This window comes from Kogia breviceps, chromosome X (assembly GCF_026419965.1).
Source record: "Kogia breviceps isolate mKogBre1 chromosome X, mKogBre1 haplotype 1, whole genome shotgun sequence".
Classification (NCBI taxonomy): Eukaryota; Metazoa; Chordata; class Mammalia; order Artiodactyla; family Physeteridae; genus Kogia; species Kogia breviceps.
In genome coordinates, this window is record NC_081330.1 from 72,682,993 (window position 1) to 72,698,482 (window position 15,490).

At 36.2% G+C, this 15,490-nt stretch overlaps 1 protein-coding gene across 1 annotated transcript in view; it reads left to right on the plus strand.

Moving 5' to 3' along the window:
• The window catches only part of TEX11 (testis expressed 11), a 376,012-nt gene that overhangs the window by 215,574 nt on the left and 144,948 nt on the right, over nucleotides 1-15,490 (plus strand). Inside the window, exons 15-17 of the mRNA XM_059050388.2 lie at nucleotides 4,666-4,817; nucleotides 6,981-7,066; nucleotides 13,485-13,622. Coding sequence (XP_058906371.1) covers nucleotides 4,666-4,817; nucleotides 6,981-7,066; nucleotides 13,485-13,622 — 376 coding nt within the window. The remainder of the gene's footprint in view (nucleotides 1-4,665; nucleotides 4,818-6,980; nucleotides 7,067-13,484; nucleotides 13,623-15,490) is intronic.

The following is a 15,490-nucleotide window of genomic DNA, read 5'->3' on the forward strand; positions in this document are numbered from 1 at the left end:
GGAGAGACTGTCTTTTCTCCATTGTAAATTCTTACCTCCTAGATTTGGTGACCATAAGTGCATGGATTTATCTCTGGAGTTTTGTCCTATTCCATTGATCTATATTTCTGTTTTTGTGCCAGTACCATACTGTCTTTATTACTGTGTAGCCTTGTAGTATAGTCTGAAGTCAGGGAGCCTGATTCCTCCAGCTCCGTTTTTCTTTCTCAAGATTGCTTTGGCTCTTTGGGGTCTTTTGTGTTTCCAACACATTTTTTGTTCTCATTCCGTGAAAAATGCCATTGGTAGTTTGATAGGGATTGCATTGAATCTGTAGATTGCTTTGGTAGTATAGTCATTTTCACAATGTTGATCCTTCCTATCCAAGAACATGGTATATCTCTCCATCTGTGTTACCTTGATTTCTTTAATCAGTATTTTATAGTTTTCTGAGTACAGGTCTTTTACCTCTTTAAGTAGGTTTATTCATAGGTATTTTATTCTTGTTGTTGCAATGGTAAATGGGATTGTTTCCTTAATCTCTCTTTCTGATCTTTCACTGTTAGTGTATAGGAATGCAAGAGATTTCTGTGTATGAGTTTTCTGTTGTGAAACTTTACCAAATTCATTGATGAACACTAGTAGTTTTCTGGTAGCATCTTTAGGATTTTTCTATGTATAGTATCATGTCATCTGCAAACAGTGACAGTTTTACTTCTTTTCCAATTTGGATTCCTTTGATTTCTTCTTCTTCTCTGATAGCCATGGCTAGGACTTCCAAAACTATGTTGAATAAAAGTGGCAAGAGTGGACCTCCTTGTCTTGTTACTGATGTTAGAGGAAATGCTTTCAGCTTTTTACCATTGAGTATTATGTTAACTGTACGTTTGTCATATATGGCCTTTATTATGTTGAGGTAGGTTTCCTCTAAGCCCACTTTCTGGACAACACTATGAGATTAGAAATCAGTTACAGGAAAAAAATACTGTAAAAAACCACAAACCCATGGAGGCTAACAATATGTTACTACATATTCAATGGTTCACTGAAGAAAGAAATGAAAGAGGATATCAAAAATACCTTGAGACAAACAACAACGAAAATGCAGCAATCCAAAACCTATGGGACACTGCAAAAGCAGTTCTAAGAGAGAAGTTTATAGCAATACAATCTTACTTCAAGAAACAAGAAAAATCTCAAATAAACCACCTATCCTCACACCTAAAGCAACCAGAGAAAGAAGACAAACAAAACCCAAAGTTAGTAGAAGGAAAGAAATAAAGATCACAGCAGAAATAAATGAAATAGAGATGAAGACAATAGCAGCAAAGATCAATGAAACTGAAAGCTTGCTTTTTGAGAAGATGAACAAAATTTATAAAACTTTAGCCAGACTCATCAAGAAAAAGAGGGAGAGGAATTAAATCAATACAATTAGAAATGAAAAAGGAAATGTTATAAACAGATACCACAGAAATACAAAGGATCATGAGACATTACTAAAAGCAACTGTATGTCAATAAAATGGACAACCAGAAGAAATGGACGAATGCTTAGAAAGATACAACCTTCCAAGTCTGAGTCAGGAAGAAATAGAAAATATGAACAGACCAGTCACAAGTACTGAAATTGAAACTGTGATTAAGTCTTACAACAAACAAAAGTCCAAGACCAGATGGCTTCACAGGCGAATTCTATGAGACATTTATAGAAGAGTTAACACCTACTCTTCTGAAACTCTTCCAAAAATTTGCAGAGGAAGGAACACTCCCAAGTTCATTTTATGAGGCCACCATCACCCTGATACCAAAATGAGACAAAGATATCCCCAAAAAAGGAAATTACAGGCTAGTATCACTGATGAACAGAGATGCTAAAATCCTTAGCAAAATACTAGCAAACTGAATCCAACAACACATTAAAAGGATCATACACCCTGATCAAGTGGAATTTATCCCACGGATGCAGGGATTCTTCAGTATATGCAAATCAATCAATGTGATATACCACATTAACAAATTGATGAATAAAAACCATATGATCATTTTTCAATAGATGCAGAAAAGCTCAATACTGATTTATGATATTTTCATTTTTTAATTAAAATTTTTTTGAAGTTTTAAATTGTGGTAAAATACACAAAGCATAAAACATACCATGTTAACTATTTTTAAGTGTACAGTTCATCAGTGTTAAGTACATTCACATTGTTAAATTTGTTACAATTAACATTCATAGTGTTAAGTACATTAACCAAACTCCAGAGCTCTTTTCATCTTGCCCATTTAAAACTTTGTACCCATTAAGCATCAAGTCCCTATTCTCCCCTTTCCCAGTCCCTGGCATACACCATTCTACTTTCTGTCTCTATGAATTTGACTACTGTAAGTACCTCATATTAGTGAAATCATACACTATTTCTCCTTTTGTTACTATTGTATTTCATTTAGCATAGTGTCCTCAAGGTTCATTCGTGTTGTAGCATGTGTCAGAATTTCCTCCTTTTGAAAGGCTGAATAATATTCCACTGTATGTGTATACTGCATTTTGTTTATCCATTCATCCATCAATGGAGACTTGTATTACGTGCACCTTTTGGCTATTGTGAATAATACTGCTATGCAAGTGGGTGTAAAAATATTTCTTTGAGACCCTGCTTTCAGTTATTTTGGGTTTATACCCAGAAGTAGAACTAGTAGATCATATGGAAATTCTGTTTTTAATTTTTTTTTTTTTTTTTTTTTTTTTTTTTTTTTTTTGCGGTATGCGGGCCTCTCACTGCTGTGGCCTCTCCCGTTGCGGAGCACAGGCTCCGGACGCGCAGGCCTAGCAGCCATGGCTCACGGGCTTAGTTGCTCCGCGGCATGTGGGATCTTCCCGGACCAGGGCACGAACCCGTGTCCCCTGCATCGGCAGGCGGATTCTCAACCACTGCGCCACCAGGGAAGCCCTAATTTTTTAAAGGAATCACGATACTGTTTTCCATAGTGGCTGTACCATTTTACATTCCCAGCAACAGTGCACAGGTTTCCAGTATTCCCACATTCTTGCCAACCCTTGTTATTTTTTGTTTTTGTGACAGTAGCCATCCTAATGGGTGTGAGATGTATCTCACTGTGGCTTTGATTTGCATTTCCCCAATGATTAGTGATGTCAAGTATTTCATGTGATTTTTGCCACTTGTATATCTTCTTTGGAAAAATGTCTATTCAAGCCCTTTGCCCATTTTTAAGTCAGTTGATTTTTGTTGTTGAGTTTTAGGAGTTCTTTATATATATGGATATTAACTCTGTATCAGACGTATGATTTGCAAATATTTTCTCCCATTTCATAGGTTGCCTTTTCACTCTGTTGATTGTGTTCTTTGATACACAAAATTTTAAAATTTTGACGTAGTCTAGTTTATTTTTACTGGTGTTACTTGTGCTTTTGGTGTCATATCAAAGAAATCATTGCCAAATCCAGTGTTGTAAAGATTTTTCCCTTATATTTTCTTATAAAAGTTTTATATTTTAGCTCTTCCATTTAGGTCTTTGATCCGTTTGGAGTTCATTTTTGTATATGGTGTAAGGTAAAGGTCCAATTTCATTCTTTTGCTTATGGATATCCAGTTGTCCCTGCACTGTTTATTGACAAGACGGTTTTTTTTCCTCCATGGAATGCTCTTGGCACCTTTGTCAAAAATCATTCAACCATATATGTGAGAATTTATTTCTAGACTCTATTCTATTCCATTGGTATATTTGTGTCTGTATGCCAGTATCACATTATTTTGATTACTGTATCTTTGTAGTAAGTTTTGAAGTCATGAAGTATGAGTCCTCCAGCTTTGTTCTTCTGTTTCTGGATTGTTTTGGCTCTTCTGGGTACCTTGATATTCTGTTTGATTTTTAGGATGGAATTTTTCATTTCTGCAAAAAATGTCATTGGGATTTTCATAGGGATTGCATTACATCTGTATATCACTTTGGGAATATTGCCATCTTAACAATATTAAGTCTTCCAATCCATGAAATATTTGTATTTAAAATAATCATTATCTCCTGGTATATTATTTGTGTAATAAGCATAAATAAATTTTTAAAGGAATTGTTGGCAGAGGGAATTGGTAAATTTCTTTTTCTTTCAGGTTTATTGAGATATAATTGACATTCAGCACTGTATAAGTTTAAGCTATACAGCACAATGACTTGAGAAGGTGGTCAAAAGATAGAAACTTCCAGTTATAAATAAATACTGGGGATGTAATGTACATGATGACTGTAGTAAACAGTGCTGTATGGTATATTTGAAAGTTGCTAAGAAAGTATATCATAAAAGTTCTCATGAACAGGGACTGGTAAATTTGTAATGTCAGTTCATGTATCTTCACTTTATGGCTCTCATGTTCCAATATTTATAAACTGACATAAGTTTTGGAGAAAAAGAACCAATTAGATATTAGTAGAGAAATGATTGTCTGACTCTATGTGTTCATAAAAAGAAAATGTGTGTGGCTTGATAAATTAAACAGAAATTGAATTAAATTATTTATTGTTGACCAATAGGCTATTTAGACATTTAATGATATTAACTAAGTTCAGATATAGTTTTATCTTGTCTGTTTTGCTCATACTCAAAATTTTGCCTTGTTAATTAAAAATGTTATTTTATTCACACCACTTAAAATTGTGTTTCATTGAACAGAGAATCTGTTGGGTTTTATTTCCTGAAGATTATCTGTGAACATTTTAAGTCATCAGAAAATGTTGGTAAAGCTCTACTGCTCCATGTTGACATGCTTTTACAAAGGAAGGAAGAATTGCTTGCCAGGGAGAAGATTGAAGAAATCATTATAGGTCAGTAGGATTTCTGCAGGTGTTTTAGAAAGGTGTTAATACGCATGTAGTTCTGAGATGCAGGTCAGAGCAGTAGCAAACTCCTCAAGTCAACAGATTTTTTCCTTCCTCTCACTTCCTTTTTTTTCTCCTTAATACCCTTTGACTATAACAACTCACCTATCCAGATTCCACATATTTGGCAAGCTAGAATGAAAGCTAAGCAAAGATAACAAAACATCAACAAAAACAGACCTCTGAGCTTAATCCTCAAGTGTAATGGAAAATTGTGAGATTATAAGCCTAACTTCATGTTTCAGTTCGATCTCAAATTAGCTGCGTACCTTCAGACAGGTCAGTAATATCTCTGGATCTTGGATTTTTCCAACTATAAAATGAAGGTTGTGAACTACATTCCTACTTTTTAACTTCTTTTTAGCAGCAGCAGCAGCATCCTTTTGTGATACAATTGTATATGAACCCTGCCCCCAATAAAATAGACTAGAGTTGCTGTGGTTAAAGCAGAGTTGTAGAGCCAGATCTCAGCATACCATTAATTCCCCCATCTCTCTGTAGAATCCTATACCCTGAAGAACACAGAGAGTATGATCCATTTATTAGAAAATTCTTGCCCTGATCTGTCTTTCCTACTCTATACATATATAGAGATATAACTGGAATGATAGTCACTAATGTTAACACTGGAATTTATTCTGAGTGGTGGCAGTTTATGTGATTTATTGCTTTCTTTGTTTTTTACCAGATTGCTTGAATTTTTATAAGTATGTATCATGTTTTTATAAAAAGAGTCATTTATTTTTTTAAAGGAATTCTTTTGACTAGATAATTTCTAAGACTCTATTGAACTCTAGATTCTATGAATTGTATTTTACTGATGACACCCTTCTTCCATATCCTCACTAAGAATCCAGTTGTTTTTAGACCCAGCGTTGTTAAGCTTGGTTATCTGGTTTTCCAACCCTCAGCATTTTAATGGTAGCATATTATAAAGGGAGAAAGGACCTACAGGGAAATATACAGATAACCTGATCACAAGGGAGGGAAAAACCTTATAAATTGTATAAAACAATTTCAAGTATTTAAAAAAGTATAATAATCTGTACTACATAATAATTACTGAAGGCATCATTATGATATACTATCAGTACAATAAAATACAATAGTTGTTAGGTTGACCTTGAATAGTCAAACAAAAGTTAAATTGTGCTTTAGAAAACTAGAATGTATGTTTAGAAAAACATAATTCATAAAACATAATTTTTAGAAAAATTAAGAACTTTAAATGATTTAGACTTTTTAAAATAAAAAATTATTTTATGTTTAATGAAAGTAAACTGCCAGGTAACTAGAAAACTTTGCTATCCAGAATAACTAATTTTCTAAAATTACAGTTAACCCAAGTTATATTGTGATATCTAATTATATACTTACACTTTCAAAGTATAATATTTTAAGTAGATGCTTTATGTGGATTTTACTCTCATGTGAGTATTTTTAACTAAGTCATGGAACAGACTATGTCTGCTGAGGGGTCAGACTCTCAGTTTTCTAATCAAGACTTGCATGGAAATTGATAGTGCCAAAGGGGTGGAAGTGAAAGGGGTATAGAATTCTATTATAGCTTAAACTTTACCTTAGTGTGTGATAACGTATTTGAACCCTGTACATGTCTAGACCAGAAACAGTCAGACATGAGTTACAATTTAAAGTAATAGAGTTTATGTGTAAACATGGTCTTAAAGTATTTTACAAAGGCTTTAAGGTATAATTGGCCTTTCTTGGGAACTTAATCTGATCTAGTTAGTACATAATAGTATAAACACTTCTTATTAATGATTTCTAGCATTGCTGTCTATTCATTGATAATAACATTAAGGCACCAGATGATGATCAAATTTGGAACTTAGAAAATACGTTAAAAAGAGACTAGGCTGGAAAACTATTATAGATTGATGGGCGAATTACAGAGATTCTAGCAAACTCTGATTGTATTACATAATCAATTTTGCTAGTAAATCTAAAATTGATGATGAAAACCTGTCTGAATGTGATTGTGTTTGTAGCCATTACTTAAAGATTACAGGTTCTGAAGAGCACAGTTAGTGCTCTTTATTTAATGTAATAGATCTTGATTCTTGTTTTTACAACTTGTTTTTTTTTCAGGTCACCAAACAGGAAGACAACTGACAACAGAATTAGTAGGCTGTTTACACAACATTTTGTGGAAAAAAGCTGCCAAAAGTTTTGAGGTTTGGGAATAATCTATTTTCATTCTTTATATTCTTTCTTCACCCCAACAAATAAAACAATGTATTCACTATAAAAATCATAGAGCATCAAGTACTCTAATAATCTCTTTCTGCTTAGGTACTGTCTATTTATTAAATATTTATAATGTAGAATTTAATGGGCATTGGACAAGAATTTATTTAAAGATACTAAGATGTGGACTTCCCTGGTGGCACACTGGTTAAGAATCTGCCTGCCAATGCAGGGGACGCGGGTTTGAGCCCTGGTCCAGGAAGATCCCACATGCTGCAAAAGCAACTAAGCCTATGCGCCTCAACTACTGAGCCTACACTCTAGAGCCCGCGAGCCACAACTACTGAGCCCACGTGCCTAGAGCCCATATTCTGCAACAAGAGAAGCCACCACAATGAGAAGCCTGTACACCACAGTGAAGAGTAGCCCCCACTCGCTGCAACTAGAGAAAGCCCACATGCAGCAACAAAGACCCACCACAGCCAAAAATAAATAAAGTAACTTATGTATTTTTTAAAAAATAAAATAAAAATAATAAGATGTGATTCATCCCCATTGGGAGTTTACAGTGTAGGGAAATGACATCACTGATATTAAGATATGGGAAGGGCTTCCCTGGTGGTGCAGTGGTTGAGAGACCGCCTGCCGATGCAGGGGACATGGGTTTGTGCCCCGGTCCGGGAGGATCCCACATGCCATGGAGCAGCTGGGCCCGTGAGCCATGGCCACTGAGCCTGCACGTCCGGAGCCTGTGCTCCGCAGTGGGAGAGGCCACAGCAGTGAGAGGCCCACATACCGCAAAAAAAAAAAAAGATATAGGAAAGTATAATTTATTTTAACATGAGGAGCAAGAAAGAGGGTTTTATTTCCTTTAAAAATTGAGGTATGGAGCACAGAGGATTTTTAGGGCAGGGAAAATACTTTGAATGATACTATAATGATGGATGCATGTCATTATCCATTTGTCTAAACCGATAGAATGTACAACACCAAGAGTGAACCCTAATGTAAGTTCATCAGTTGTAACAAATACACCACTCTGGTAGAGGATGTTGATGATGGGGGAGGCTATACATGTGTGGGGTCAGGAGGTATCTAGCAGATATCTGTACATTCCTCTCAATTTTGCTGTGATCCCAAAACTGCTCTTAAAAAAACCTTTTAAAAACATTGTGGTGTAATAAAAATGCAAAAAAAGGAGTAATATTTTTTTCTTTTTACAAAACAGTCCAGGATTACTGTAGAAAATTTGAAACCACAGATGAGTTTTTTAAAAAGAATAGTCATTCTTAATCCAATCACTCTTAAAATTTTATATATTGCCTTCTAATCCATATGCATTTGTGTGTGTATGTGTAAGAAAGGACGTACTGTTTTAGTGGATTTCCACTTCCAACAAAAATGTAAGAGACCTGGTTGATGTCCTTGCCTGAATAACACTTTGCTCCCTCTCCCTACCTCCAAAAAAACAAGACAAAATACATGAAAAAATGGTTTTTAAGACACTGGACATTAGGCAATGGAGAGTGATCTCTGGTAGATAGGAAATAAACAAGGTGAGCACTGCAGTTGTTCAGCTTACTACCTTGAGTTTCCAGGTTGTAGCATAGGAGTAGAAACTGAAGTGGACTATGACATAAATCACAGTAAGATCCTTTTTGACCCACCTCCTAGAGAAATAGAAATAAGAACAAAAATAAACAAATGGGACCTAATGAAACTTAAAAGCTTTTGCACAACAAAGGAAACTATAAGGAAGATGAAAAGACAACGTTAAGAATGGGAGAAAACATTTGCAAATGAAGCAACTGACAAAGGATTAATCTCCAAAATATACAAGCAGCTCATGCACCTCAATACCAAAAAGAACAAACAGCCCAATCCAAAAAGGGGCAGAAGACCTAAATAGACATTTCTCCAAAGAAGATATACAGATTGCCAACAAACACATGAAAGGATACTCAACATCACTAATCATTAGAGAAAAGCCAGAGAAAGCTACAATGAGGTATCACCTCACACTGGTCAGAAAGGCCATCATCAAAAAATCTACAAACAGTAAATGCTGGAGAGGGTGTAGAGAAAAGGGAACCCTCTTGCACTGTTGGTGGGAATGCAAATTGATACAGCCACTATGGAGAACCGTATGGAGGTTCCTTAAACTAAAAATAGAACTACCATATGACCCAGCAATCCCACTCCTGGGCATATATGCTGAGAAAACCATAATTCAAAAAGAGTCATGTACCACAATGTTCATTGCAGGTATATTTACAATAGCCAGGACATGGAAACAACCTAAGTGTTCATCAACAGATGAATGGATAAAGAAGATGTGGCTCATATATACAGTGTAATATTACTCAGCCATAAAAAGAAAGAAAATTGAGTTATTTGTAGTGAGGTGCATGGACCTGGAGTCTGTCATACAGAGTGAAGTAAGTCAGAAAGAGAAAAACAAATACCATATGCTAACACACACACACACACACATATATATATATTAGATTCCATATATATATATATATATATATGGAATCTAAAAAAAGTGGTTCTGAAGAACCTAGGGGCCGGACAGGAATAAAGACACAGATGTAGAGAATGGACTTGAGGACATGGGGACAGGGAAGGGTAAGCTGGGACAAAGTGAGAGAGTGGCATTGACATATATACACTACTAAATGTAAAATCAGTAGCTAGTGGGAAGCAGCTACATCACTTGGGGAGATCAGCTCAGTGTTATGTAACCACCTAGAGGGGTGGGATAGGGAGGGTGGGAGGGAGTTGCAAGAGGGAGGGGATTTGGGGATATATGTATACATAAGGCTGATTCACTTTGTTATACAGCAGAAACTAACACACCATTGTAAAGCAATTATACTCCAATAAAGATGTTTAAAAAAAAAGGAAAGAAACTGAGGTGGATCCTAGCAGGCTTCCTAATTTGAGGAGTTGGAGCTGAGAGTCTGGAAACACCAAGATAGCTAGAATTCATAGGACAGAGTATCAGAGAGAACAGAGCAAGAAAGAGAACTCAAACAATCAGAGAATCCTTCTCAAGTGTTTAGCAGAGTACTGATCAGGATAATATTGGATGAAAATACCTAAAGCCAGAGGAGTCACCATCTAAAAGTATTAGAACAGTGCCTAGCAGTCACACAGGTCTGGGAATAGAACCTGTTCATACCAGCCAGACTGGAAAACTTCTAATTCATGGGGCATTGGATAGAGAATTCAGAAAGATCTTGTTTTGGTAGTGGGGAGTAATTAGTCCTAAACTGAGCACTGTTCCAGACCTACCTGAAAAATCATAAAAGTATGACCTGAAAGTATCAGATTGATCCCAAGGAATTTAAATGCTTGCCAGAGTACAGGTCAAGGATATTTACCAGAATGCAGAACTATCCAGCACCCAACAAGGTAAAGTTTATAACATCTGGCGTCTGATAATAAATTACCAAGCATACAAACAGGCAGGAAAATACAACCTATAATGAAGAAAAGAAGCAACAATTAAAACTAATATAGAAGTTAACATTAATAGAGGACATTAAAATAGCTCTTATAATTGTATTCCATATATTCAAAAAGTTAGGTAGAGACATGGAAGATATAAAAGACCCAAATGAAACTTCCAGAGATGAAAAATATGTCTAGGATCAGAAATATACTGTATAGTATTAACATCAGATTAGACATTGCAGAAGGATGGATATGTTAATTGTGGTGGTCATTTCACAGTGTATACATATATCAAAACATCTTGTTTTATACATTAAGGTGCCACAAAATAGAATGATATTCTTATTTTCTTTTAGAGGGTCTCTTTCTTTACTGAGCAAGTAAAAAATTATTTCAGAATTTCCTTCTCGTATTGAATCTTTTTTTCTCTCATTTTCCAGCCTTGCAGGATAATTTTTTTAACTCCCACTTCCAACACTGTAGAAGAATGTAATCTTTTTTTTTTTTCCGATACGTGGGCCTCTCACTGTTGTGACCTCTCCTGTTGCAGAGCACAGGCTCCGGATGCGCAGGCTCAGCAGCCATGGCTCACGGGCCCAGCTGCTCCGTGGCACGTGGGATCTTCCCGGACCGGGGCACGAACCCATGTCCCCTGCATCGGCAGGCGGACTCTCAACCACTGTGCCACCAGGGAAGCCCAAAAAATGTAATCTTAATTCTAAATAGTCAAAGGCAGTGTTATACCTCCTCAGCACAGTTGTTTCTAGTAGGGAGTGAGTTTTATTCCTTTTAGGTACTAATTACTCCTGTCTTTCATTGAAAAATGTGAAATTTCTTGGTAAGGTACAGGGGACTCATCTACCTTACCTTGGTGTGCATGAGCAATCTTAATTTTCATATCTTAAAAAAAGTTATCCAGGTCATTTCTATGAGATTTTTCCTAATAGCTTCCTACCATCGAAAATTTTAAAGTGCCTCAAAAGTAAGAAAATATTTTTGTGTAAAAACATAGCATTTAATTAAAATAGTGAAAAACCTGGAAATTTACTGAATATCTTACATTTTCTTATCCTACATAGCAACATAGAGTAATATTTACAAAATGAAGTTAAATGGAAAGAATAGAAAATGAAATTGTAATATAAGGTATGATTACAACTATATACAAATACAGAAGGGTAAAATTAAAATGGAATGTGGAAAATGAAAATAGCTGTATTCGAATGGTAAATTATGGGTGTTCTCATTTTAAATTTTTATTGTTGTTTTAATAACTTTTAAATTGTATTCTGAGTTTTCTAGGGTGGCTCATCACCCTCTCAGACTCTCCATTCCATATGTGAAATTTCATTTTTTTCAGCTTTATTGAGGTACAATTGCCAAAAATATGATTAAAGTGTACAGTGTGATGATTTGATTTGATATACATATACATTGTGAAAGGGTTCTAATGATTAATTTTACATGTCCATCACCTCACATATTTACCTTTTTTCTTTTTGGTGAGAACATTTAAGTTCTGCTCTCTTAGCAAAATTCAATTATACAATCCAGTATTACAAACTATAGTCACCATATATCTAATGTATATATTAGATCCTCGGACCTTTTTCATTTTATAACTGAAAGTTTGTACCCTTTTACCAACCATTCTCCATTTCCCCCACCCTGAAACCCCTGGGAAACACCATTTTACTCTGTGTTTCTATGAGTTTGACTTTTCTTTCTTTACTTCAGATTCTACAGATAAGTGATAACCATGCAGTTATCAGTTTGTCTTTCTCTTTCTGGCTTATATCATTTAGCATAATGTCCTTCAAGTTCATCCATGTTGTCACAAATGATAGGATTTCGTTCTTTTTTAAGGCTAATATTCCATTGTATACATATAACTGTACTTTCTTTACCCACATTCATCAGTAAACAGCAACTTAGGTTGTTTCCATACCTTGGCTTGCTGCAGTGGACATGGAAGTACAATTATCTCTTTGAGATAATGATTTCATTTTCTTTGGGTATCCCACACAGAAGTGGAATTACTGGATTGTATGGTAGTTCTATTTTTAATTTTTTGGGAAATCTCCAACTGTTTTCCATAGTGGCTATACCAGTTTACATTCCCACCAACAGTGTATAAGGTTTCCCTTTTCTCTACATCCTCACTACCATTTGTTATCTCTTGTCCTTCTGATGTTAGCCATTGTAGCAGACGTGAAGTGATATCTCATTGTGGTTTTGATTTGAATTTTCCTGATGATAAGTGATGTTGAGCACCTTTTCATGTACCTGTTGGCCATTTGTATGTCTTATTTGGAAAACTCTGTCCAGATCCTTTGCCCATTTTTGATCGGGTTTTGTTTTTGTTCTTGTTTTTATTTTTTGCTACTGAGTTGTAGTATTTCCTTATTTATTTTGGATATTAACCCCCCAAAATATTGCAGATATTTTCTCTGATTTCATAGGTTGCCTTTTTTTTTTCCTTTGCGGTACATGGGCCTCTCACTGTTGTAGCCTCTCCCGTTGCGGAGCACAGGCTCTGGACACGGAGGCTCAGCGGCCATGGCTCACGGTCCCAGCCGCTCCACGGCATGTGGGATCTTCCCGGACCAGGGCACGAACCCGTATCCCCTGCATCGGCAGGCGGACTCTCAACCACTGCACCACCAGGGAAGCCCCATAGGTTGCCTTTTAATTTTGTTGGTTTCCGTGAAACCTCTAATGTGAGGGAAGAAGAGAGAATATTGATTGCCACTTTATCTATAACTTTATATTCATCAAGGCTGATAATAAAATGCACTTAGCATTCAACTAAAGAGGATGTTGTGTTTTGGCTGCCTAAAAATGTAAACAGTGCCATATGTTTGTTTCTAAAGGTGACTTGGAACAATTAGGGTCAAATATAGAGATATCTCTGTTATTTTGTTATTTCTTTTTAAACTTTAGGTACAAGATTATGCTGATGCCCTACACTGGTACTACTGTTCTCTGAGACTTTATGCATGTGATCAAACGTACGTGGACTTTGCCAAGCTACAGAGGAACGTGGCTTCTTGTTACCTGCATTTGGAACAACTTGATAAGGTCCTTTGATTTATCTATTTTTCAAAGGCAGCAAATGTTTTTATGGGCAATGGCAGAGAGATGGTTGTAGTGGTGTGACTTCTTGGCTGTTAGGTTAGGATGTCTGAGAGTTACTTCATACAGAACAAAGTCAAATTGATATTATCCTGACTTGCACACTATAAACATTAATGAATGGAACTTCCCAAAAGGAGAGAAAATTTGGAGACTCTTAATTCCATTACTTACTGTTTATTTTTAACACCCTGTTCTGAAAGGTAATATATCATTGCTATTCATGAACAAAGTTATCTGCTGCTAACCATCTTCAGTATTGTCCTTTGAAGCAGAATAAATTTTAAGGTACACATTTTTTTGGGTCAAGCATTCAGTGAGACCAAACACTTTGATGAAATATCGTTCTTTTACTTTCTGGGTTATCTTTTGCCTTTCCAACCAATCTAAAAAAATGTTCAGGGGCTTCCCTGGCAGCGCAGTGGTTGGCAGTCCGCCTGCCAATGCGGGGGATGCGGGTTCGTGCCCTGGTCCGGGAGGATCACACGTGCCGTGGAGCGGATGGGCCCGTGGGCCATGGTCGCCGGGCCTGCGCATCCAGGGCCTGTACTCTGTGACGGGAGAGGCTGTGACAGTGAGAGGCCCGTGTACCGCAAAAAAAAAAAAAAAAAAAATTCAGCATTTGATTTCTTATCAGGACAAAATTCTAGAAGGTAAAAGGGATAAAACTTGCTTGAGGATAGAGCCATTCATGCTCCCCAAAGCATTTGGGACATTTCTTCCTTTGGTTATTATATAGTATGCACATAATGGGGTGGGGCGTATTGTCTTGTGGTAAGACGAAAAACAAGAAGTACAAGTATGGATCTAGATAAAATATGAAGGTTTTTGTTGCTTTTTAAGTTTTAATAACAAATTTAGGGGAAAGTGTGTGATTAAGGGTTGTAATTTTAGACATTTTCTTTGAAGATTTGTTTACTTTGAAGGGTTGTTTACCTTAATAAATACTTCAGATTTTCTTTCAAAAGAATATTTACCATTTAGTTTGTTATAAATTCACAGTACTGAAAGATAAGTTGAAAGGTTACTTAATTCATCGTATTTCTACACAGGCTAACATTTAAGTGTTTCAGAAAGATAGTTGACTACTATTTACTTAAAGACCTGAAAAGAAGATGTCACATAGATTTTGTTACCTAATTCATTTTATTTCTGCTCAGGATACCGTTAACCTATTTCAGAAAGATAGTTTCCTACTGCTTACTTAAAGACCTGTAAAGAAGGTAATCATAGAGCTTTTGTAACTCTATGATTTATGTTAACCTGGCAGATTGGGAAGCACCTGGACCTGGAGCTAGACATGCCAACTGGGGGGATGGATACATCTGCAGGCCAAGGAAGGATATCTAATCACCTAGTCAAGATAGAAAGAACATAGTATGAGATATTGTGATAGTCTCTGAAGTTACAGAGATGAACAAGTTGCCTTTGACTCAGCCAGGCAGCTGGCATCAGGGTATCCTCATGGGCAGATCAGAAGATTATGGCAATGGCGGAAATTTAAGTGTTGGAAAGGTTCCATAAGTTAGGCACATAGGTAGTTGGCATCACATAAGCATATCAGCAGGGAACAGGTCTTCAATCATAGAGATTTGGACTCAGATGCAGGACTCAAATCTTTGCATCACTGGGGGTATGTGTAGATAGACTAGAAAGAGCAAGGTCGAGCTCCAAACCTAAAGTGAAAGAAACATGAGGCTCTTTTTAAGATTGGAGCTCAGGCATAGGGAGGCAGATTGGGATGCAGTTACCGGAAAAAGAATACAAAGTGAATAGATGGTACAGTCTTCTAAGACTTGAAGCACTGCTTCTTA